This window comes from Schistocerca nitens, chromosome 7, assembly GCF_023898315.1.
Source record: "Schistocerca nitens isolate TAMUIC-IGC-003100 chromosome 7, iqSchNite1.1, whole genome shotgun sequence".
Taxonomy (NCBI): domain Eukaryota; kingdom Metazoa; phylum Arthropoda; class Insecta; order Orthoptera; family Acrididae; genus Schistocerca; species Schistocerca nitens.
The window spans coordinates 147,438,603-147,466,049 of NC_064620.1; the positions used below are offsets into that span (position 1 = coordinate 147,438,603).

General features: G+C 39.5%; 1 protein-coding gene across 1 annotated transcript in view; it reads right to left on the reverse strand.

Annotated features, from left to right (window-relative positions):
• The window catches only part of LOC126195289 (uncharacterized), a 151,909-nt gene that overhangs the window by 33,279 nt on the left and 91,183 nt on the right, over positions 1-27,447 (reverse strand). Inside the window, exon 4 of the mRNA XM_049933837.1 lies at positions 26,445-26,630. Within this exon, the coding sequence (XP_049789794.1) occupies positions 26,445-26,630 (186 nt within the window). The remainder of the gene's footprint in view (positions 1-26,444; positions 26,631-27,447) is intronic.

Genomic DNA, 27,447 nt, shown 5'->3' on the forward strand with positions numbered 1-27,447 from the left:
TCTCCCGGATGTAAATGCTGCACTTTTTGTTTATGGTAAGGATACAGATTATTGTACTTTAGTGTACTCCATACCTCAGACTGTGAAACGCCTAATTGAGAGATACGTTGTGTACTGGTACCCGGGCTACGATGAACAGCATCCAAAATATCCTCATCACCGTCTTCACGTATCGAGCGCTCGTACTGATTATGAACGCTAGGTAGAGAACGTGTCTCCCGTAACATTCGAAATACTCCACTAATGGTTCGTGCATTTGGAATCGTCCGAGTTGGATAGCGTACGCGATATTCGTTAACCGCAACCGTAGCACTACCATCACATTTGCCACAAATAAACACCATATCGGCGTATTCCTCTGTCGTAAATTTGAAAGGCATCCACGAATTACAAAGATGCTATGTGGTCTCACTTAAATACACTGTTGTTATTACGTTCTTTCACTGAACAATACAGAAAACTAACTCGTTTCAAAGTTAGACAACGACTGAAACAACTCACTAACGGTTGCCTAGAATGTCATAAACATTTCTACATTATTAATGGAAAGTAAACAAAATATACTTGTATAATAATCTTTGTTCTTTAGATATTCTGGAAAACTACTGCGGCTACATGTCTGGGACATGAGTTATTAGATTCGCCAGACCAATAACATCAAAATAAATGAAAAACGTGCTTTAAACTCGTACAGTTTTGCGATGGCTTCATGTTAGCGAATTTGCTAAATTTCAGGCAAAATCTTTGATTAGCCGTAACTTCGTAACGAAACATTTCCGGACATACAAGGGTGAGTCAAATGAAAAGCTTAAATCTGTAATAGCAAATCGAAATTTCACGCCTTTATCCTGTAAGTTGGTAAGCGTGCTACAAACAGCGTGCAGAATGACTTGTAGGTGGCAGCATAGTGCTGATGCACACATACCGTCGCAGTATCAGTATAAAGATGGCCGCCCCACTTGCGACTTGCACCAGGGAAGAACAGCGTTCTGTTATTCGGTTTTTGCGTAGTGAAGATGTGAAACCTATTGAAATTCATCGACGAATGAAGGTTCAGTACGGTGATGCATGTTTGTCACAGCAGTAAGTCTACGAATGGAGTAGGAAGTTCGCAAATGGTGTGACTTCAGTGGAAGATGCTCCACGTCCAGGTCTAGCGCAACGAGTTGTGACTCCACAGAACTTTGCAGCAGTTGAAGCCATAGTGAAGGAAAACCGTCGAGTGACACTGAATGACATTGCAGCTCATGTTTACAGATTAGTCATGGGTCAGCACACCACATTGTGCATGATGTGCTCCAGTTTCACGAAGTGTCTGCAAGATGGGTGCCACAGCAGCTGACTCCTGAACTGAGAGAACGACGTGTTGATGCTTGTGAAGAACTTCTTCGGCGCTTTGAACGAGAAGGTGATGGCTTCCTTGCAAGAATCGTTACTGGGGACGAAACCTGGGTTCACTTCCACCAACCGGAAACAAAGAGAGCGAGCAAGGAATGGCGCCATTCCTCATCACCAAAACCAAAGAAACTTCGAACAGAACCATCAGCAGGGAAGGTTATGCTGACTCCCTTTTGGGGCAAAAAAAGGCGTCATTTTGGAGCATTACATGCCTAGATGAACCACTCCTGCAATTAACTCGAAAGCGATGTGGATTGCTGTCAGCAGGTGTCCCTTTGCAACATGACAATGCAAGGCCCCACTCTGCCCGTACAACAGTTGCAACAATAACAGATTTGTATTTTGAGTGTCTTCCTCATCCACCATACTCACCAGACCTTGCCCCAAATGATTTCCATATGTTTGGACCACTTAAAGACGCAATGGGAGGAAAGAAGTTCCGTTCTGATGAAGAGATACGCCACGCGGTGCATGAGTGGTTGCACGGACTACCAAAAGAATTTTTTTCTAAAGGAATTTATGCACTTTGTAAGCGCTGGAGGACTTGCATTGAGCGTGGAGATTATGTTGAAAAGTGATACAGCTTTGTACCAGTTCTGCACCATAAATAATATTTTAAAAAAATATTTAAGGTGTGCATTTGACTCACACTCGTATGTTTATATGAACTTTTTTCTTTAAGTTTAACTTGTAGAATAACAAATGAAAATATTTGCACATTTTCGTGAATAACCCTGTATATCCGATATGCTTGTTTCTGTGCCTTAACTGCTTTTGCGATATCTTCATTCCATACTGTATGCTGTGTCGTCCGAACGAGACACAGACAGGTCGAAAGCAGTACAGGTGCAAAGATGCGAGCTGGTGCCAGTGTCATAGAGACTCGCCGCTTGCGCGAGTTCCACCAGCACCACTGGCGGGGTTGAGGATGAAAATATCGACTTCGCCTAGGCCACTTGCCGGCCGAGTACAATCCGACAACGATTGGACGATAACGGAAAGAAGCCTACTCGGAAGATAGAAGAGCAGCTCTTACCTATTTGGTTATAGATCATCGCCCGGGGCTGACTTAGAGAGGGGACGTCGTTTAGCGAACTCAGAAGTGAACAGACAGTTGCTGTTTATTGCATTTGTTATGTGCTGTGAAGTTCACCTACGGTTATTTGCACTTATCCACTGAGTACATTTTTGTGTTATATTACATGCAGTGTTGTAGACGTCGTTATTCGACAAGTCACAAAGATAAGTCAATCTTTCAACTCATTTTTGTGACTTTGATACCAGTTTGGTGAAGTGTTGTAGAAACTCCTTTCTCCTGTCCTGTTGCCTGACCCTGGGGCATTGCTGTGTGATAGTGGCAGGGAGAAATTGTCTTAGCAGTGTACTGCTCCAGAAGCCGTTTCACGAACTCATAAACTTGGCCTACCATAACAACAGTGGCAACTCGGACTCCACAGCAGAAGCGACGACGCCTTTAATAAATTCGCGATGAACATTTACAAGACTCTAAGTCCCTTCTTACTTCTTTTCTTATTCCTTTTTTGCTAGTGACTCATTTGCGACCTGTTCTATACATTGCTTTATATTTCCCCGTTAGGTTTTTAAACTACCGCTTGTGTCTGTCTTTTTTAGCCAAAGATTCGATCTGTTTTGGAACAGATGTTTTATACTCTCCTCCTGTAATAGGAAAAACTTTAAGCCTTCTTCCCTTCTTGTCTCGACTCTTTTTCTCTTCTTTCATCTAGCGAGTATAGTTACTTTTGCTACTATTAGATGGTTGTCCGAGTTCATATCACTACCTCAGAAAACACGAAGATCCAGAACGTGCTTGCGTATTTTCCTGTCTGCGATCATATAATCTATTACTGATCACTATCCCCTCGCGCTCCAAGTGTATTTATGTATATCCCTCTTCTTAAAAAAATAATTAGTTATTTTTGGTCCATTACCTGTGGCAAAATGTATAAGAGAATATCCATTACCATTCCAAATCGTTTGTCCTTTTCTTTTTTGGGTCGCCTTTTATTACTTTGAAAAGTATGAGTAAATTTACTGTCCCCAGTACGGGATGCTACCCTGTAGCCAGGCTAGACATGTGGTGGGGCTGCCATCTTTTTGTCTCATGCCTTGCCAGTAATTTTTGATCGAAATTTACTCCCTCTCGTCTTTTGTAAGCCAGTCACCTAAGCCTGCAGCTATTTAATTTTTCTTCGGTGTTAAATCCCCTAGTAAGGCTGATGTCACCACGTCTAAGAGCCCTTCGTGTTCCTTGTCTGAGCCCTCCCGGAGGCCGTCAAATCTCAAGCCTTCACTCATGTGATAACATACAAATTAATACAAAAGAAAAAATGCGGAAACTTCCTCCATTAATAGAAACGCTAAGAAAAGAATATTCTGTCCAGTTTCAGCCTGCGAAAGATTTGCGTCATGATGAGATCATGACAAAGTATTTTGGCTGGAACGGATGTTCTGAAAGGCAAATCCGTCAGATTTAGGTACAAAGTATGGCACCTAAACATAAACATAGGATATCCAGGAGGTTTTCAAATATACCAAGGATCAGATCCAGACTGGAACAAAGTGTACAAGAAAGCATTTGGAAAATTTGCTGCACTTCTGGCTCAGATGATCCATTCACTTTCTGAAAGAACTAAAAATCTGTCCTACAGGTTTTATTTTAGTAACCTGTGTACATCACATTGTTGATCTATTTAAAGGAACTAGGTTATACTGTAACTGGAATATTCATGAGAATCTGCTGCCCAAAGGATGCCCACTTATATCGTCTAAGAGAATGCCAAAATGGAATAGAAGAGAAGATTTTGATTACGAGAACGACAAGGAAACTCCAGGCATGAGAAGAAAAGTATCGCTGTACCTCAACCATGTTACTGGAGAATACAACAAAAATATGTGGGGGACTGACCGAAAGGACGAAAAGATGAAAACATAGCGTTATAAACGTTGAATATAAGAGGAAAGAAATGTTGGTGGCCAGTTTTTACGTGGCTACTGATTGTGCCCATACATAATGAATGACGGATATGAATACGTCGCAGCTGCAGTTCAGGCGTTACACTGTGAAACGATATCTGACTTCCAACGCGAACAATCCGTAGAGATCGTGGTCATCCTGCATGACATCAAATGTTGTTGTTGTGGTCTTCAGTCCAGAGACTGGTTTGATGCAGCTCACTATGCTACTCTATCCTGTGCAAGCTCCTTCTTCTCCAAGTAACTACTGCAACCTACATCCTTCTGAATCTGTTTAGTGTATTCATCTCTTGGTCTCCCTCTACAATTTTTACCCTCCACGCTACCCTCCACTACTAAACTGGTGACCTCTTGATGCCTCAAAACATGTGCTACCAACCGACCCCTTCTCCTAGTGAAGTTTTGCCACAAATTCCTCTTCTCCCAAATTCTATTTAGTACCTCCTCATTAGTTATGTGATCTAACCATCTAAACTTCAGCATTCTTCTGTAGCACCACATTTCGAAAGCTTCTAGTCTCTTCTTGTCCAAACTACACTCCTGGAAATTGAAATAAGAACACCGTGAATTCATTGTCCCAGGAAGGGGAAACTTTATTGACACATTCCTGGGGTCAGATACATCACATGATCACACTGACAGAACCACAGGCACATAGACACAGGCAACAGAGCATGTACAATGTCGACACTAGTACAGTGTATATCCACCTTTCGCAGCAATGCAGGCTGCTATCCACCCATGGAGACGATCGTAGAGATGCTGGATGTAGTCCTGTGGAACGGCTTGCCATGCCATTTCCACCTGGCGCCTCAGTTGGACCAGCGTTCGTGCTGGACGTGCAGACCGCGTGAGACGACGCTTCATCCAGTCCCAAACATGCTCAATGGGGGACAGATCCGGAGATCTTGCTGGACAGGGTAGTTGACTTACACCTTCTAGAGCACGTTGGGTGGCACGGGATACATGGGGACGTGCATTGTCCTGTTGGAACAGCAAGTTCCCTTGCCGGTCTAGGAATGGTAGAACGATGGGTTCGATGACGGTTTGGATGTACCGTGCACTATTCAGTGTCCCCTCGACGATCACCAGTGGTGTACGGCCAGTGTAGGAGATCGCTCCCCACACCATGATGCCGGGTGTTGGCCCTGTGTGCCTCGGTCGTATGCAGTCCTGATTGTGGCGCTCACCTGCACGGCGCCAAACACGCATACGACCATCATTGGCACCAAGGCAGAAGCGACTCTCATCGCTGAAGACGACATGTCTCCATTCGTCCCTCCATTCACGCCTGTCGCGACACCACTGGAGGCGGGCTGCACGATGTTGGGGCGTGAGCGGAAGACGGCCTAACGGTGTGCGGGACCGTAGCCCAGCTTCATGGAGACGGTTGCGAATGGTCCTCGCCGATACCCCAGGAGCAACAGTGTCCCTAATTTGCTGGGAAGTGGCGGTGCGGTCCCCTACGGCACTGCGTAGGATCCTACGGTCTTGGCGTGCATCCGTGCGTCGCTGCGGTCCGGTCCCAGGTCGACGGGCACGTGCACCTTCCGCCGACCACTGGCGACAACATCGATGTACTGTGGAGACCTCACGCCCCATGTGTTGAGCAATTCGGCGGTACGTCCACCCGGCCTCCCGCATGCCCACTATACGCCCTCGCTCAAAGTCCGTCAACTGCACATACGGTTCACGTCCACGCTGTCGCGGCATGCTACCAGTGTTAAAGACTGCGATGGAGCTCCGTATGCCACGGCAAACTGGCTGACACTGACGGCGGCGGTGCACAAATGCTGCGCAGCTAGCGCCATTCGACGGCCAACACCGCGGTTCCTGGTGTGTCGGCTGTGCCGTGCGTGTGATCATTGCTTGTACAGCCCTCTCGCAGTGTCCTGAGCAAGTATGGTGGGTCTGACACACCGGTGTCAATGTGTTCTTTTTTCCATTTCCAGGAGTGTATTTATCGCCCATGTTTCACTTCCATACATGGCTACACTCCACACAAATACTTTCAGAAACGACTTCCTGACACTTAAATCTATACTCGATGATAACACATTTCTCTTCTTCAGAAACGCTTTCCTTGCCATTGCCAGTCTACATTTTATATCTTCTCTACTTCGACCATCATCAGTTATTTTGCTCCCAAAATAGCAAAACTCCTTTACTACTTTAAGTGTCTCATTTCCTAATATAATTCCCTCAGCATCACCTGACTTAATTCGACTACATTCCATTATCCTCGTTTTGCTTTTGTTGATGTTCATCTTATATCCTCCTTTCAAGACACTGTCCATTCCGTTCAACTGCTCTTCCAGGTCATTTTCTGTCTCTGACAGAATTACAATGTCATCGGCGAACCTCAAAGTTTTTATCTCTTCTCCATGGATTTTAATTCCTACTCCGAATTTTTCTTTTGTTTCCATTACTGCTTGCTCAATATACACATTAGATAACATCGAGGATCTGCTACAACCCTGTTTCACTCCCTTCCAAAGCACTGCTTTCCTTTCATGCACCTCGACTCTTATAACTGCCATCTGGTTTCTGTATAAATTGTAAATAGCCTTTCGCTCCCTGTATTTTACCCCTGCCACCTTCAGAACTTGAAAGAGAGTATTCCAGTCAACATTGTCAAAAGCTTTCTCTAATCCTACAAATCCTAGAAACGTAGGTTTGCCTTTCCTTAATCTATCTTCTAAGATAAGTCGTACGGTCAGTATTGCCTCACGTATTCCAATATTTCTACGGAATCCAAACTGATCTTCCCCGAGGTCGGCTTCTACCAGTTTTTCCATTCGTCTGTAAAGAATTCGCGTTAGTATTTTGCAGCTGTGACTTATTAAACTGATAGTTCGGTAATTTTCACATGTGTCAACACCTGCTTTCTTTGGGATTGGAATTGTTATATTCTTCTTGAAGTCTGAGGGTACTTCGCCTGTCTCATACATCTTGCTCACCAGATGGTAGAGTTTTGTCAGGTCTGGCTGTCCCAAGGCTATCAGTAGTTCTAATGGAATGTTGTCTACTCCCGGGGCCTTGTTTCGACTCAGGTCTTTCAGTGCACTGTCAAACTCTTCACGCAGTACCATATCTCCCATTTCATCTTCATCTACGTCCTCTTCCATTTCCGTAACATTGCCCTCAAGTACATCGCCCTTGTATAGACGTCCTATATACTCCTGCCACCTTTATGCTTTCCCTTCTTTGCTTAGAATTGGTTTTCCATCTGAGCTCTTGATATTCATACAAGTGGTTCTCTTTTCTCCAAAGGTCTTTAATTTTTCTGTAGGCAATATCTATCTTATCGCTAGTGATATACGCCTCTACATCCGTATATTTGTCCTCTAACCACCCCTGCTTGATCCTCTGCTACCTTCATTATTTCATCTCTCAACGCTACCCATTCTTCTTCTACTGTATTTCTTTCCCCCATTCTTGTCAATCCTTCCCTAATGCTCTCTCTGAAACTCGCTACAACCTCGGTTTCTTTCAGTTTATCCAGGTCCCATCTCCTTAAATTCCCGTCTGTTTGCAGTTTCTTCACTTTTAATCTACAGTTCATAACCAATAGATTGTGGTCATAGTCCATATCTGCCCTTGGAAATGTCTTACAATTTAAAATCTGGTTCCTAAATCTCTATCTTACCATTATATAATCAATCTGAAACCTTCCACTGTCTCCAGACATGTTACACGTATACAAACTTCTCTCATGATTCTTAAACCAAGTGTTAGCTATGATTCGGTTGTACTCTGTGCAAAATTCTACGAGGCGGCCTCCTCTTTCATTCCTTACACCCATTCCATATTCACGTACTTCTTTTTCTTTTCTTCTGTTTCCTACTATCGAATTCCAGTTCCCCATGACTATTAAATTTTCGTCTCCCTTCACTATCTGAATAATCTCTTTTACCTCATCATACATTTCCTCAATTTCTTCGTCATATGCGGAGCTAGTGGGCATTAAACTTGTACTACTGTGGTAGGTGTGGGCTTGGTGTCTATCTTGGCTACAATAATGCGTTCACTATGCTGTTCGTCATAGCTTACCCGCGCTCCTATGGCTTTAATCATTATTAAACCTACTCCTACATTACCCCTATTTGATTTTGTATGTATAACCCTGTGTTTACCTGACCACATGTCTTGTTCCTCCTGCCACCACCGAGCGAGTTGGCGCACTGGTTAGCACACTGGACTCGCATTCGGGAGGACGACTGTTCAATCTGGCCAGCCTGATTTAGGTTTTCCATGATTTCCGTAAATCGCTTCAGGCAAAGTCCAGGATGGTTCCTTTGAAAGGTTACGGCCGACTTCCTTCCCCATCCTTCCCTAATTCGATGAGACTGATGACCTCGCAATTTGGTCTCCTCCCGAAATCAACCCAACCCCCAACCCAACCTTCCTGCCACTGAACTTCACTAATTCCCACTATATCTAGCTTTAACCTGTCCATTTCTCTTTTTAAATTTTCCAACCTACTTACCTAATTAAGGGATTTGACAGTCCATGTTCCAATCCGTAGAATACTTGTTTTCATTCCCTTGGTAACAATGTCCCACGTCCTACTGAGTAGTGTGTGTGTGTGTGCGTGTGTGCGTGTGTGTGTGTGTGTGTGTGTGTGTGTGTGTGTGTGTGTGTCGGACATCCGATTGGGGGACTATTTTACCTCCGGAATATTTTACCCAAGTGGACGCCATCATCAATTTAACCATACACTAAAGCTGAATGCCCTCGAGAAAAATTACAGCTGTAGTTTCCCCCTGTTTTCAGCCGTTTGCAGTACCAGCACAGCATGGCCGTTTTGGATATCCGTTTTGGTTGCTGTATCGCTGAAGCGCGCAAGCCTCCCCACCAACAGCAGGGTTCATGGTTCAGGAGGGGGGGGGGGGGTGATGATGAGAAAAATCATCCGGTCGCTTTGGCGCGACAGAAAAATGGAAGACGATGTGCTGCAGAAAAGTTCAGAAGAACTCTAAAAACAATACGAAATATGGTATTGGTTTGTGCACACCATATTACAGAAAGCGAATACTGTTGCCAAACATAATCTAAAATATAAATTCTTCTCAGGTTATCAGCCGAGTGGTGGCGTCGACTTGTCGTAACGTTTCGATGAGTTTCTTTCCCAATCGTCTTCTGGCGAAGTGTGCCAGAAGATGATGGGTACGAAACTCATCGAAACGTTGCGACAAGACGACCCCACCACTCGGCTGATAACCCAAGAAGAATTCATCATTGGAATACGCCGAAAAAGACTGCAATCGCATATATAATCTAAATGACATAAACCGCATTATTTCAGGTGCTATAATGTACTTCACTTAAACTTTATATAGTACCTGATGAAGAAATTGATGAAATGTATGATGAGATAAAAGAAATTATTCAGATAGTGAAGGGAGACGAAAATGTAATAGTCATGGGCGACTGGAATTCGAGTGTAGGAAAAGGGAGAGAAGGAAACATAGTAGGTGAATATGGATTGGGGGTAAGAAATGAAAGAGGAAGCCGTCTGTTAGAATTTTGCACAGAGCCTAACTTAATCATAGCTAACACTTGGTTCAAGAATCATAAAAGAAGGTTGTATACCTGGAAGAATCCCGGAGATACTAAAAGGTATCAGATAGATTATATAATGGTAAGACAGAAATTTAGGAACCAGGTTTTAAATTGTAAGACATTTCCAGGGGCAGATGTGGACTCTGACCACAATCTATTGGTTATGAACTGCAGATTAAAATTGAAGAAACTGCAAAAAGGTGGTAATTTAAGGAGATGGGACCTGGATAAACTGAAAGAACCAGAGGTTGTACAGAGTTTCAGGGAGACCATAAGGGAACAATTGACAGGAGTGGGGAAAAGAAGTACAGTAGAAGAAGAATGGGTAGCTCTGAGGGATGAAGTAGTGAAGGCAGCAGAGGATCAAGTAGGTAAAAAGATGTGGGCTAGTAGAAATCCGTGGGTAACAGAGGAAATATTGAATTTAATTGATGAAAGGAGGAAACATAAAAACACAGTAAATGAAGCAGGCAAAAAGGAATACAAACGTCTCAAAAATGAGATCGACAGGGAGTGCAAAATGGCTAAGCAGGGATGGCTACAGGACAAATGTAAGGATGTAGAGGCTCTTACTAGGGGTAAGATAGATACTGCCTACAGGAAAATTAAAGAGACCGTTGGAGAAAAGAGAACCACTTGTATGAATATCAAGAGCTCAGATGGAAACCCAGTCCTAACCAAAGAAGGGAAAGCAGAAAGGTGGAAGGAGTATATAGAGGGTCTATACAAGGGCGATGTACTTGAGGACAATATTATAGAAATGGAAGAGAATGTAGATAAAGATGAAATGGGAGATACGATACTGCGAGAAGAGTTTGACAGAGCACTGAAAGACCTGAGCCGAAACAAGGCCCCGGGAGTAGACAACATTCCATTAGAACTACTGATAGCCTTGGGACAGCCAGACCTGACAAAACTCTACCATCTGGTGAGCAAGATGTATGAGACAGGCGAAGTACCCTCAGACTTCAAGAAGAATATAACAATTCCAATCCCAAAGAAAGCAGGTGTTGACACATGTGAAAATTACCGAACTATCAGTTTAATAAGTCACAGCTGCAAAATACTAACGCGAATTCTTTACAGACGAATGGAAAAACTGGTAGAAGCCGACCTCGGGGAAGATCAGTTTGGATTCCGTAGAAATATTGGAACACGTGAGGCAATACTGACCTTATGTCTTATCTTAGAAGAAAGATTAAGGAAAGGCAAACCTACGTTTCTAGCATTTGTAGACTTAGAGAAAGCTTTTGACAGTGTTGACTGGAATACTCTCTTTCAAATTCTGAAGGTGGCAGGGGTAAAATACAGGGAGCGAAAGGCTATTTACATTTTGTACAGAAACCAGGTGGCAGTTATAAGAGTCGAGGAGCATGAAAGGAAAGCAGTGGTTTGGAAGGGAGTGAGACAGAGTTGTAGCCTCTCCCCAATGTTATTCAATCTGTACATTGAGCAAGGAGTAAAGGAAACAAAAGAAAATTTCGTAGTAGGTATTAAAATCCATGGAGAAGAAATAAAAACTCTGAGGTTCGCCGATGACATTGTAATTCTGTCAGAGACAGCAAAATACTTGGAAGAGCAGTTGAACGGAATGGACAGTGTCTTGAAAGGAGGATATAAGATGAACATCAACAAAAGCAAAACGAGGATAATGGAATGTAGTCGAATTAAGTCGGGTGATGCTGAGGGAATTAGATTAGGGAATGAGACACTTAAAGTAGTAAAGGAGTTTTGCTATTTGGGGAGCAAAATAACTGATGATGGTCGAAGTAGAGAAGATATAAAATGTAGACTGGCAATGGCAAGGAAAGCGTTTATGAAGAAGACAAATTTGATAACATCGAGTATAGATTTAAGTGTCAGGAAGTCGTTTCTGAAAGTATTTGTATGGAGTGTAGCCTTGTATGGAAGTGAAACATGGACGATAAATAGCTTGGACAAGAAGGGAATAGAAGCTTTCGAAATGTGGTGCTGCAGATGAATGCTGAAGATTAGATGGGTAGATCACATAACTAATGAAGAGGTATTGAATAGAACTGGGGATAAGAGGAGTTAGTGGCACAACTTGACGAGAAGAAGGGACCGGTTGGTAGGACATGTTCTGAGGCATCAAGTGATCACAAATTCAGCATTGGAGGGCAGCGTGTAGGGTAAAAATCGTAGAGGGAGACCAAGAGATGAATACACTAAGCAGATTCAGAAGGATGTAGGTTGCAGTAGGTACTGGGAGATGAAGAAACTTGCACAGGACAGGGTAGCATGGAGAGCTGCATCAAACCAGTCTCAGGACTGAAGACCACAACAACAACAGTACCTAGCATGAGATGTGTTACTCCTTTTGCTTCAGTAATTAATTTTTTTTTTGTTTTCTTGTTCTAGTACGTTTTTTATGACAATAAAATTATATATGTCTGATTCCTTTATAAAATTCAGAAGTGAAAATTAATTCTGGCAGAGATAGGTTAATAACCACCAATGTAGATTTATGCTGACTTTTTTTAGCTGTTTCATGTAATGAATTCGTGAAAGAAGGTAAGAAATATCAATAAAAATTATTGCATTCCATCCTGCTTTGGTGATAAAACAACCTTATTATGGCTAATATTGATCTCAAAATATTACAGATTTACTTGTTATAAATTACTCCTGAAAATTTTAATTCACACAAATACAGAAGTATAATAAGAGTGTTAGACACTACTTTGAAGTCAAACTTTTCCTCTGCCTGACCAGACCATGTAATATATGACAGAAATGCACATGTGCTAAAACCCAGCCTGTGTTGACAACACTAACCACAACGCATGTTGAACAAAACCAGTTGTTATCTTCTAAGTCGACCATACCGGTTGCGAAATTAGCTTTATTTCCCAGAGTACTGTGTGTGTGGTTTTTTATTGGAAAGATGTGGATGTAGAGATGTATCACTATGCACAAGGGGGAGTCTAATCGAAAACATAAGGCACCATAGCGTGAGGGGAGTGACCAGTGAAAAGATCTAGAATTGCCTGAAGTCAAGGCAGAGGTACAGGCACCTGCTTTGCAGCAGCGAAATTGTCCTGATCATATTGTACATACGAATATGTTATGCAGTCACCATCCTCTGCCCTACCATTTTTTACAAGCGAGAAAACTTGGCTCTTTGAACTGAGAACTTGATTGGTAACTAGAGACTGTTAACAGTTTCCTTAAAGTTAAGAGCTGTGACCAGACAAAACTGTTTTCATCCAGTCACAACTGTGAGTTATTTGAGAAGGCTGGGAGAAGCGTCATCGAACTAGAACATATGAAATATTATTTCACTTTACTACATTAACGAGTAAAAGATTTGCTTAACTTTTTCCCACTCCTTTGCTATAGGAGTGATGGATAATTTACAGCTGTCGTGGACTAGCAATGAATCACTTGATGAATTAATTAACATACTGTTCTCTTGAGGTACAATGTTCAACGTTTACAACAGTACAGGTTCATCTGAAACACTACCAACTCTTTGATCTTACATTATGTGTCTAACTGCCGTAGCTGTGGACACACACAGGGGGGGGGGTCAATCTCTTGTGTGCTTGACACTATATTGACCTCAGTGAGAGGGCGCTGCATTGCTGGGGAAGAGGTGTGGTCTTCAGTAGCGCCTCCTATTACGTCACTGCAGATAGCAGCGAACCCTCGCTAATGATTGTGGAATCGATTCGCATTGCCGACTTTGGTGAAGCACCACAGTCCCTGGGCGACACCATATTAAGTCTAATGGCAGTCTGCCTACATGATGCAAGCTTGCTTCGCTCATTTCCAATTGCTCATGCAGCCTTAATGAATGAAACGTATCATAACATTAACCATTTATTACCAAAACTAAAGTGGTAAACGTTTATGTGCCGGAATGCCGGTGATCTCAAAATCGTTACCACATTCATTATCTCTGAAAATGGATACATTAAATTCTATTGCATTTTGAGTCTGAGTAAGTTAGTCTCGTAAAGATGAATCACCTGGCAACAAGATATTTCCAACGTGAACAGAAAAAGGGGAATCCTAACAATATAGAACAGAGGCAACCGTGGAAACTGTATGAACAAACTGAATCCTCAGAATACGCAAATCTAATGTTACATCCTCATGGTACAGGTTTCTTAACAATACCATTGCAACAATACTTGGTGACATTGATAAATGTGGATTAGTTGATGCCGTTCTTCACAGTTTCACTTGCTGTGTTCATTTGCACAGCTGGAAAGGGATCAGGAAAAGACTTGCCCTGCTGACAACAAACTCCAAAACCAACTATACGACAGACATCCTGCGTCAGCCTGCAGCCAAACTGCCTACTACCATAAAAAATAACATTGCAATGCGGCTGCTGGGACATTGTGTCAAATACGTAAGTAGTCTCAGAAGGGATGATGTCTTTACCAACTTCATTACTTACATCAAAGTGTTCTACTGGGAAAGCAAAAGGGTCAGTAACACAAAAAAATTATTTGGTGACGTGCTGGAAGCAACACCAGGGGACTGAAGCAAGACAAAGAAGAGAACATTATGTCTCACAAGAAGACATTTTAGTTTATAAACAAATTATTTCTACTGCTCAATAACACTTTTACTGTAATATTTTTCATGTTTAAATTAATTAAGTTATGCATTTTATTTTCATTTATCGCATATATATTCCTTATTTACTAACAAAGTTGTCGAATAAAAGAGAAACGTCCTGCTTAAATCATACCACTAGAAACGGAAGGATTAGACTATGCATCAATCACTGCAACTTGGGGCAGAAAAATTATATAACTTGTTAAAGAAACCTATAATTGTCTACTCCCTGGTGCTCGACATGTGAAACTGGAGCTTGTGAAGAACTTTCAAGGCCTTGGAAGGCGTGGGAAGGTATTCCTGCATCTATAATTAGTTATCACTTCTCAATAAAGACAAAATGAGAAAATGGGGGTGAGCAGTTCAATAACTTTTCGACAGTTGAGGAGAGTTAGCCTGTATTTATTTTAAAAGTTTGGTGATAACTGCGTCCACAGCCTTCGTGAAATTTTGAATCGAAATCATTCCACTTGTGGCTATTAAAACATTATTTATTGTGATTGCATTTTCGACACGTGGTCATTTTCAAGCATTGTGGGATGTAAACCGCTCAATAATATAAACCTATGCCATGTTGTGTAAGAGCAGCTACAAGTGGTGTTGTGAATTTATCTGCTGCTCCACATACCATACACGTTAGAAAGCTGGAGATATAATGATACATACACTTGCTTTTAAATTTCGTGTAGCTTAAACTTAAGTGTTTATATCCTTATTTCTCCAACTTTATAAGATGTATGGTGTGTGGAACATGTAGTATTACCTTTTATTATCTTCTCCTCATTAGCTATTGAAACAACATCGCTTTGTAATGTAAGTTTAATTTTCACCAAAAGCACATTCAACACATCGCGGAAAAATACACGTCTTTCGTATCAAGACAAGAGAGAGAGAGAGAGAGAGAGAGACATCAATTAGTTCTTAAAAACAAAAAACCTACGCAAAAGTAAAAAAAAGAACAAAATTATTTATAAAATCGGTCGCTGGCGCAGCGCTCTTGTGCGTGCACGATCGTAAATTATAACTTTGCGGAAGTCAAAATACCATTACAATGCCTCCTCTACTGACACGCTCCGCAAGTGAGCGTGGCAGTATAGAAAATTTACATAGATACATATATATATGAGAAAATAAGAAATTTACATATTACAAAAAATATTTCTGAGCACAATGCTCTTTGCATATCAGTCTTTGTATACAGTCTTTTTGGTGTGTATCTTCTTTAGGAGTCGTAACATTAATGTCTTTGAATTGCAGCGTATTATCGTTGCTTAGCACAGCGTTTGAATTCAGTTCACATGATTCGTGTTTACAATGGAATTAATTCGAACAATAAATGTTTCTATTATATTGCTCCAATGTCTTTAAACGTAGTATCGGATTCTGAGTGTGTGTATACTGCCTGGATCTCTTGCGTGTGACTTGAAGAAAATCCAAAGTTTGTTCAATGTGTCAACATGAAATTGTGATCTCCAGCAGTCGAATTTTGGTGGCGTCTACCGGGGTGTAAATGGTCAATGAGGGCACAGGAAACACTCACTGCCTACGACAGGTGACGAGCTTGTCTTTTACACCAACCTGAAGACCTGCCGGCTTCCACAACACCATACACTTCAAAGCATATTGACACTACGTAAATATTTCTTGACCAGTGTTCCATCACGTTGGTTTCTTCTTTGCATTTTCAGTTCCATTTATATGAATCATGTGCTACATGCACAAGTCCTTTGCAGCTCATTAAAATCTACTTAAAATACATTTCTTGATATAGTAAGTACATAAATATAGAAATATTTACAATTAATCATTACATGAGATACATTGTTGTCATATAGTACATATACAGAATTAAATGAAAAATATAGTCAATTTTTTTTACGTTACATTCAATATCATTGTGCTGACATGTGAATTACATTACATTCAGATTGAAATATACATTTTATTTGTTAGCTCCTTTTTTTTCGTTACACTTGAAACATTTCAAGATAATTGTGGCAACTCGCTAGAATATTCAACTTAAAATTCATCTTGCCTCCTGGAATAAAATTTACACATATTTCAAGCTTCAAGACAGCCCTCTGTAGGAGGATAGGTTCATGGGATGGTTGCTTACTACTTCATAAATACTAGTAAAGTCATCCCCTACAATGGACTACACAAAATAAAATATGATAAATAAAATACATGTTAACTTAATATAACGTAAAAGTTCCTATACCTAATATCGTTTCTAAGTGTGGTGTCCCCACTATTGCTGTTTCTAAGAGTGGTACCCCTCTATTACCGTTTCTAAGGGTGGTGCCCCTCTAAATATCTTAGGATCCTACAAGTATGTACATCAGTGTGGTAAGTGTATATATATATATATATATATCTAGTTCAAGTCAATCATGTTCCTATAAAGTTTGTGTAGTTCATCTCCTTCCTTTCATGAGTATCAAGCAATATAAATAAATGTTTTACTTAATAAATAAATAAATCTTCTTAGATAATTGCTGCTGCGTTCCATGCTGTATATCCATTCTGTATTTACCTTGTGGTACCTGTAAAATTCTATTCATAAATAAATATTTGTGTATGTCTCTCCATACTGTCAGATAATCACGAATTATATAATGTCCAATATTTCATCAACAAGTATAAATTTTTCTAAGGGAGGGATGAGAGTATGAGCCGCAACAGAGGACTGACATTTTGTTTTCTCCTTATTCTCCTTTCTATTTAATGGTGCATTAGTTCAGTTCAGTAGACGAGCTTTAATTGTGTCATTAGATGACTGCTAAATATGTTCTCTTAAATAATTCTTCCAATCTGAAGTGTCAAGCCTACATAACTCCAAAAATTTCATTACAAGTTCCCATTAGATTAGTGTTAAAGTGTTATAGATTTAAATCTTCTGGTATATTTCCAACAGTGGCTGCTGTAAATAATTCTTTCCACATAAATCTATACTTTCACCTTTAGTTATAAGAATATATAAGACACCACATAAGTTATTATCTCAGGCATACCAATCTTTCAATAAATAATATTCTTTCCACTACTTTCATTCTGTATTCCATGAGTACATGTGATATAGCGTTCAAATCTAGTTTCTCTCCTCTCAACATATTCTCAATTACTCATAACATTCTCACCTATCCATTATTCATTTTTCACAAAATAATATATACTTATTCCTCAGAATTATATATATATATATTTTCCTCTTATTCATCACCACTTACTTTTTACTTCAACAACAACAACAATAATAATACCCTTTTCTCATCTCATATTCCATTTACCTCTCTCCATATTACTATTTATCCTCTTATTAAACTAAAATTACATTCACTCATCTCATTCAGTCACTCACATCACTCATATCAACATTACTATTATCACATGCCTCCTAAAGAAAATAATTCTGTTCAGTTCTCTGCCTCCTCTAATGTGTATATGCCTCCTCTAATGTGTATATGCCTCAATAGCAACTCCTCTTATAACCAAATATCTTATTAGCTATTGGATGGTTCACATTGCTTTCTAGACTTACCTGCATTCATTAGATTGTAAGTATCTGTATAACTTAAATGTAGGCTCATCATAACTGTATATCATATTAATTATCTTCTTCTCATTAGCTAACATTTTACTGTATGTATTTTTTCAAATGTCTGTGCGGATGTAGACCTCTGGGTTTATGTGTTAATGGATATTCTAATGAATAACAGCCAGGGTGTGGAATATTTGCAATTCGGTATGGTCCAGAGTATAAGATCTGCCATTTCCTGTTTAAATGTTTCAGTTTTGTGGGTTTAGGATGTGTTCTTAGTAAAACTAACTCATCAACTTGAAATGTTTGTGCTTTCCTGACACCTCTGTCATATTTCTGCCTTCTTTCCATAGCTTTGTCACATAATGTTGTGTAAGCTTGTCTTACCTTTTCTTCTAAACTAACATGATTTGTTGTTGCTGTAAATTTAGGTAGAGGGTCTGTCCATTCATTTCTTTCTGTTTTATCCAGTTGGTGTGTATCCAGTAGAAATGTGAGTTAAATTGTTCACTATTTGTTCAAATGGTGCTAGGTATTCTACCCATTTTGTGTGCTTCTCTGGTGTGTGTGTTCTCATAAACTGTCCAAATTCTCGAAATGTTCTTTCTACTGGGTTTCCTGCTGCGTGAAATCTTGAAATTAAAATATGTTTAACATTCTGTTCTTCAATAAATGTCTTCCACTTTAAACTGGTAAAATATGCTGCATTATCCGTGATCATAACTTCAGGTTTTCCTATTCTTACAAAATAATCTGTTAACAGACGTCTGGTAATAGCAGTGGTAGAAACTGAACGTAAAGAATATAATTTTAAATACTTTGTGAAAACATCTAACACAGCAAGGATGATTTTCATTCGTCCACGTGCTTGTGGATAGGGTCCTGCAATATCTAAAGAAATTAGCTGTAATGGCCTCTTAGGTATGATTGGGTGCAATTCATTCATGCTTGTGCGATTAGAATATTTGGCTTTCTGACATATGATGCATTTCCTAATATTACTCAATACTCTTCGCCTTAAATTTGGAAAATAGCAATATTGTATAATCTTATCTGTACATTTGGTTACACCATAGTGTCCCCAAGTTCTGTGTCTAAATAAAATAAAATCATCAACATGAGCTTCAGGTAAGCAAACACACCAATGCTGTGATTCAGGGTTTCGTCGGTGAAATAATACTTCTTTGTGTAACGTGTAATATTTTTCAAGATGTGGGTCTGTTCCTGCACGTAATTTATTCTTTATCTGGATCCACCTGGGATCATTGTCCTGCAATATGGCTAACTTCCTGCACATGTTTTTGTAGTAAGGTGCAAATGTACCGTCATACATGAGTAAAATTTTAAAATCTGATGTTTGTTCTGTCATATCTGAATATTCTTGTAGGCCTTGTGGCAAACGAGATAGAGCATCGGCTATAATGTTGGATTCTCCTTTTATGTATATAATATCAAAATCATATTCTTGTAGTGATGCACACCAGCGTGCAAGACGTGGATGTAATAACTTGCATGATAGCAGGAAAGAAAGAGCTTGATGATCAGTATAAAGCTTAGTACGTTTTCCCCATAGAAAGTAACGAAACTTGCGAAACGCCCATACTATGGCAAGTGTTTTGCGCTCGGTCACTGAATATGACTTTTCGCATTCAGTGAGCGTGCGGCTAGCAAAACGTATAGGTTTGATGACTGGTTGTTCATCTTTTACATGAATTTGGAATAAAAATGCTCCGAGCCCATAGGACCTTGCATCTGTTACTAGGCAAAAGTCTGACGTCATGTCAGGATCACATAACAACGGTGCATTAACTAAAGCATTCTTAATCGCTTCAAAATCTGTCTGACAGAACTCTGTCCATTTCCAAATATTATTTCTTTTGAGTAAAGATAGAAGATGTGGACTGTTAAGAAGGTGGTAGGGTACAAATTTCCTGAAGAATGAAGATAGACCAAGAAAGGCTTTGAGTTGTTTACGATTCTGTGGGGATGGAAAATTCTTTATTGCATCAATTTTTCTTGAGTCTGGATAAATGCCTTCAGTTGATATGATGTGACCAAGGAATTTGATTTCTCTCCTCCCTAATTTCGTCTTTGATAAATTGATAGTGACACCTGCGTCAAAAAATTTAGTCAGAAGTTGCTTCAAAAGATTTACATGTTCTTCCCAAGTAGTGGTGGCAATGACAATGTCGTCAATATAAACTGTGATTTGCGATAACAATTGTGGTCCAAGAACAGCATCTAAGGCTTTAATAAATACTCCAGCACTCACTCGTAGACCAAAGGGTAGAACACAAAATTGATAACTACGTCCCTCACATAGAAATGCAGTGTATTTACGACTGTTTTTATGGAGGTTCACCTGCCAAAATGATGAGCAGAGGTCGATATTGGTTAAATACTGTACATTATGAAATTTTAAAAGTTGTTCTTCCAAATTAATAGGTCGTGTGTTGATTGGGATTATAACTTTGTTAATTTCTCGTGCGTCCAGCACTAACCTTACACTACCATCCTCATTATTAACTGCTAGTATCGGACTGCAATATGGTGAATGTGACCTTTCAATGATACCCCAAACTTGCATTTTTTTCAGTCTCTTTCAAAACTGCGGGTTTCTTTGACCAAGGAATATTATAATATGTTCTACAGTATGTTTTGTGTGGTTTAACATCCATCTCATAAGTGTAGCCTCTAATAATTCCTGGTTTCTCTACAAATACCTCAGCAAATTGCTGCAAAACTTCAAGTAATTCAAGTTGTTGTTCCTTCGTCAGATATTCAGATTCTGTGCATTTCTCATATAAATCATTAGGTTTAATTCCCTGAGATACAGCTTCATTAAAAGTTAAATCACATATGTTTATTGCTGGTGGATACACAAAATGTAACTGTTCAAATTTACCTTGTTTACTGTTTAAGTTTATACCCTGTGTTAACTCTATTGTCAGTTGTTGTTGGTTTACGGTTAAATGACATTTCCCTTTTCCTAAATCTATGATTGCTTGATATTCATTCAAAAAGTCAATTCCTAATACGCAATACATAACTAATTTGTCTACTACCAGAAAACTGTAATTGAGTGGTATATTTGAAAATGTGAAGTTAATTAGCACTTGAAATTTCACATTCTTTGATTTGTTACCGGTGGCACTTATGTAATGTGACAATTCTGTACTGGCGATGTTTGTATGTTCATTATTTATTTGAGTTCATTATATAAGGACATTGAAATGACACTTGCTGCTGCTCCTGTATCTAACATCACTTCCACTTCATAACTACCAATCATAACTCGTGTTATAGCCTGAATAATCTTCTTTGTTTTACTGGTACTATTAAAATCTACATCCTAATATAATTCTTTTTCTATTTTCTTACTGTTATATCGGAGAAAACAAATCGTCGGTTCCGTTGCGCTCTGCTCCCTATTGACCGTAACTCGAGCGCTTAGCTCGGTCGTCGTTCGTTTTCCGGCAAATTCGGTTGTTGCTGCGGGTTGGGTTCATTGCCCAACTCAATAATATTTACATTTCTGTCGCACGTCACCCAAGTATCAGCTGTTTGGTTGTTGACATTAGCCCGCGTCGCATTGGGAGTTCCGTTAGGTACAAATTGAGGCTTTGCTGTATTGCATGTGTCGTGGCGGTTGTCCATTGTGATTTCCCCATACATTATTTTGCCCATGACTGTAACTGGTATTGTCATTACTGTTATTCCTGCAATACATGTTTGGATGTTGTTGGATGTTGTTTCTCTGAAAATATCCTGGATGGTACCTGTTATCCTCTCTTCTTTGATCTCTATAATTTCGGTTCCTTCTTCTGTTGTTGTTATTTTGAATATAACTGTTATTGTTCTGATTGTAATTACTGTTCGGATAACCATTATAGTAATAATTACTGTTTCCTTGCCAATGCTGCGAGTTGTTTCTCCTAATATTGAATGGATTTGTCCGAGTGTAGTGTGAATTGTTTCTTTGAGTGTTTTGTTGTGGTGTCGGAGGCGGATTCCAATAGCCTCTGTCATTTCTGTTGTGCGTACGCGAATTGTTTGGATGGATCGGATACAATTGATTGAAATTCCTGATCTCATCTCTGTAAACAACATCTATCTCATCAACATAACTGAAAAAATTCTTTATGTTGTCCTCGGACACTCCTATTAATTTATCATGGTAAGGAAATGGTAAGTGGCTTTTAAGTGTTCTAATTACATCTGGTAAATCTGCTGGTTTTGTCCAATATAATGTTTTGTCTAGGTAGCGTTCAAAGTATTGTCATAAAGTCTCTTTCTTCGGGTTGTAAATTTCTGGATTGTATACTTCTCGTTTTAAACTTTGCTGTTCTGTGATCGACCAGAATTCCTCAAGAAATGCTTGTTCAAACTGTTCAAATGTTAAACATCGTCTTTTAATTGCTGCTCCCCACTTAGCTGCTCTTCCACATAACAAATTTGTAACATATCGAATTTTGTCGGCTTCTAACCAATGTCTCGGGAAAATACCATCAAAAGAGCGGATGAAAACAATCGGATGCACTTTGTCTGTCTCATCACATGAAAATGTCTGAAAGTATCCATGTCGTACTAACGTTTCATCAGCTACTCCCGATGGTATTATGGGTCCTGTATTTTGTGTCAAACTGTGCATAGTATGTGGTGATGTCTGATAGTAATTTTGATCTTGTGGTAGCATTGAAAATGGTTCATTGGGATTTGTATCACTCATTGGTAATTCTATTTTCGGCTCTGTGCTGGGTCTAGCATTATTATGATTCTCATTTATGTTTTGGTTGTCTGTTATGGGTTTTGGTATCACTGACGAACTTGGTATTACATTCTCTTTAAGTTTACGTACCTCTTTCTGAATATTATCTGTTTCTCCCTTTACTTGTTCCTTTGTCTTATCTAAAATGATCTGTGTCATTGTCTCAAACTTCTCATCTAAATAATCATCACATAATTTGCATTCATGTACAAGTTTTTTTGCTAGAGTTGTGTCATTCTTTAAAGATGCTACATCTGCTCTGTCTTCAAGCTTTTCTAACTTTTCCTGTGAGGATTTCTGCTCCAATGTTACATCATTTAATCTGTCTGAAAGGTCTGTAATCGTCAGGTCTAAGTGTTCTTGGTTTGTTTTTACGGAATTGTGTGACTGTCGTAATTCGTCAACTTGGGTACTGGTTTTCTGTTGTTCAAAAACTACTGTTAACAATTTCTCATTACATCGTTGTAAGTCAGTTTTTGTCTCGTCACTGAATTCCACAAATACCTTTTCTTGTCTCGTAACCTTGTCTGATAAGTCAGTAAATTTCCTTCCAAGACTACTGGTGGTTTCTGTCAAGTCGGCAATTTGTCTCGATTGTTTTTCAAAATTTAGTTTTATGTCCCGTGTCAGTTCATCGAATTTAGTGTCAAATTTCCCAATGACACGTTTTAAATTGTCATTTTTCTCGTCTAAAGCGTCAAACCTTTTATCTAAAGTGTCAAATTTTCTGTTTTGGTCACCAAGTAACTTCAGAATCTGGTTGAGCATGTCAGAGTCCTGTGTCTTAGTTTCGTCATTTTTTTGTGTCTGATTGATGTCTGGTTCTGAAGTTGACGTTGTCAATGTCACGTTTTGTCGCGTAGTACTCACTCTCCATTCGCCTGTATATCTGTTTAAATATAGGGGTTGTTGTCTTAATCGATCCGGTAAAATTATGTCTTGAACATCCTCCCTATTAAGCTCAATATTCATTTGACTGTCGGACATGTTTTGCAATGTGTCACTTTCACTAAGCTCGTCCGCGGAAACAATTTCTACGCGTCTAGCGTCCATCTTGCGATTTTCATAATTAATTGCAAATAAAATTTTCCAAAAGGTAAAAAAAAATTTTTAAATATGATATGTTGAAATCTGAAATTTCTCTTATGGAAATGGATATTTCTATATGATTTCTAATTAGAAATTGAATTATTAAATTGGCACTGAAATTTCCCTTTCACAAATAAATGACTGTGAATATGCTCTTCACTTATCATTTGCAATAATAGTAGTAAATCAATTTTAACTACAATTTGAAAAAATAATTTCGAAATAAATGGATCAGAATAAAGGAAGTACATATGGCTGCTTGAAACTGGAAAAAATGTAAATTTCTGTACTCACCATTTTTTTTTCAGTCTTATGTTGCAAATGTAGCGTCAAATACGTAGTTTTCAATCCAAAATTTTTCTTTCGCGTCTGTGCAAATTATTTTATGGAACGTTATCCTTTTCCCTTTTTTTTACCAAATTAATTTCCTCAGCATGAAAATGAAAATTAACACAAATTAATAACAGGGAAAACAATATTGTTGTAAATTTCATGCACGTAACATTACAATTGAAATGAATGAGACTTAGTCCGAATTCATTTTCTGATGCTATTAAGTGGTTAAAATTAGATAAAATGTCCAAAATTTATAATAACTGCAGTTGTATCAAATCCAAACTGCACTTGTATCAAATCCAAACTGCACTTGTATCAAATCCGAACTGCACTTGTATCAAATCTGAAGATTGCGAGTCCTGTCACGGTCGCCAATTGTAGTGTTACCTTTTATTATCTTCTCCTCATTAGCTATTGAAACAACATCGCTTTGTAATGTAAGTTTAATTTTCACCAAAAGCACATTCAACACATCGCGGAAAAATACACGTCTTTCGTATCAAGACAAGAGAGAGAGAGACATCAGTTAGTTCTTAAAAACAAAAAACCTACGCAAAAGTAAAAAAAAAGAACAAAATTATTTATAAAATCGGTCGCTGGCGCAGCGCTCTTCTGTGTGCGCGATCGTAAATTATAACTTTGCGGAAGTCAAAGTACCATTACAAACAGCAGATAAATTTACGACATCACATGCAGCATCTAATACACAACAAGGCACAGGTTTATATTATTGTGTTACAACATTCCACAACGCTTGAAAATGACCACATGTTGAAACTACAATCGCAATAAATAATGTTTTAATAGCCGAAAGTGGTATGATTTCATTTAAAAATGTATTTTTTGTTAAAGTGTCCATCAGTTCCCTTGAAAGTCCATAGGCAGAAACTACAAGTGGGAAACATGCGCTACACTATAAAGGACTGGAAAATAAGCTGTCCTTACAGTTGCTCATCTCTATATCTTTGGTTTTTTTCCCTAAAAACTGCTCTGGTCTAAGCGACAATCCACCAAAAACTTTCCAAGGCAGAGGAAAGTAAAGTGAATCGGCATTGACTTATTATTGAAAGACTTTCATCAAAGAAGCTCCACAAGCGACACTTAATATGATTACGCCTTGACTAATAATTCTTCCTAAAGAAACAATTAGGTGCACACGGGTACATGCCTTAAAGGGTAATTCTGAAAAGAAAGATCAACTAAAACGCCACAGGCAAACTGACTTTTTAACGACCATTTTCGTTTCAGCATCTTCAAAAACAGGTTGATTAATTTTTTCCATTATATTACAGAAAAAAGTTAGTTCTTTTAGTCTACTGTTATTGACGCAAAGATCTTTTCCGTGTTGAATTACATTTCACATGTCAGCCGCTACAGATTCCCTACTGTCAGTTATATCTGGGCGACCTAGAATGCTACCATCAGCTATCCTTCTTTCTGGTAAGGTCTTCAAATAGAGTTTTGTCTTTCTCTGTTCCTTACAACATCTGTTAACTTCGTATGTAATTTTTTTCGTTTTTTTTTCTGTGCAACGAAATTAAAATTTTTGTCTTTGCTCAGTTCAAGTTTCATTCCCATACACCACCGCGTTGCACCTTGTAACATTTTGGCAGTTTTCCCTGCCGTCCATGTCCATCTTGGTAACCAGTCCAAGTTCTTTGTTGAATAAAGCGTTTTTTGGCTTCACTGTTTTTCTTCTAATGTCATGTTTACTTAGGACTTTCTGCTTCCTAAGTAAGGACAGTCTTTACTTTTTCTGCTGCAGTGTCTGTAAAAGTTCTGGTAATCAACAAATCGATAGGCTCTTTCTGCTACCCTTTCCCATTCTCATTTTAGCTCTGTTTATCTTATATCTAGATGTTGCGATAATTAGGCTGCTCAATGGACTGAAATGACGTAACAATATAGTAATAATAATAATAATAATAGTCCTTAGAGATGTTACCTATGGGACAACTCAGGAGATGAAAATGGTGCTAATATCTGAAAGCTGGAGTTTCTGCTCGAATGTGTTGCGAACTGAAATTTTCACACGGTTGCTGCCACGGAAGATTCGTTGCGAAGTTGATTCTTGACATGCGTTAATGTGTAACGATAAAACTAAAACTTTTCATCTTGCCTTTGCACTGACTATTGTTAGTGGTTCTGCTACTAACTTACCTATAAGTTGCAGGGTCATAAACTTTTCCGTTGTGGCACTTGTAGAGCAGGGGGGTGAGTACTCCGTTAGCATCTGCCGTGCAGACGTAGTACATGCTAGGGTCGGTGTCCAGTGCTCCAGTCTGACCCGCAGTTATGCAGGCAGGGACGGGGCCACTCGTGCAGACTGGGTCCGTCGTCCGGAAGCTGAAACAGAATGCGTACCAGCCTGTGGAGAACGCTGTCTAGAATCACTCGTGGCATGGCTGTATTTAGTCGTTCACAAAGAGGCTGTACTGATCGTTCGTGAATATGCTGCAAGGAGATATAGACCGGGAGTTCTGTTCCCACATAGCATTACATGTGTGTCATATGTGTGATCACGTATATAGTCCCTAAACTACACAGCAACCTGTGGATTAATTTTTATTAGTTTCAGTAGACTTATTTTAATAAAAGTTCACCCGACACTTCCAGATGGTAACAGTAATTCACTATTCAAGTGACGAGGTGATAATTTTAATGCACTGGAAGTAAAAGGGCTGATCAACAAAGACTGGGACTGACTCTTTTCTTGCAGTGGGTTTTTACGTTGCTGTGTATGACTCCGTACACAGTGGTGAGAAGAGGTGGGCTACAGAGTCGTGCAGCAGTTGTCATTGAAGGAAAGCTGGACAGGAGCAGAAATTATTAGCATACAAGTTAACATAGTAAACAGAAGATTTACTTAACTTGTATTTCTCCAAGTGTACAAAGACTCATTACAAATAATGCAGAAAGAGTAGAGTGCGGCTTATAATGTCGACAAGGATTAGGTACTCTGTACTGAAGTACGACTGATGGAGTTGGAGCCGCATCTAGGCAGGTTCTGTGTAGTGTGGGGGCTCTGTGTACCAGTGGGTTGGGTGTCTGCCGCCGGCCGCCTTATATTGTGGCGGCACAGGGTGCTCGAGATACCGAGCCACTGGAGGTGTGGCTTCGTAGGCGTGGTGCATTGGGTCGGCCAGATCCAGGGCGACCACCA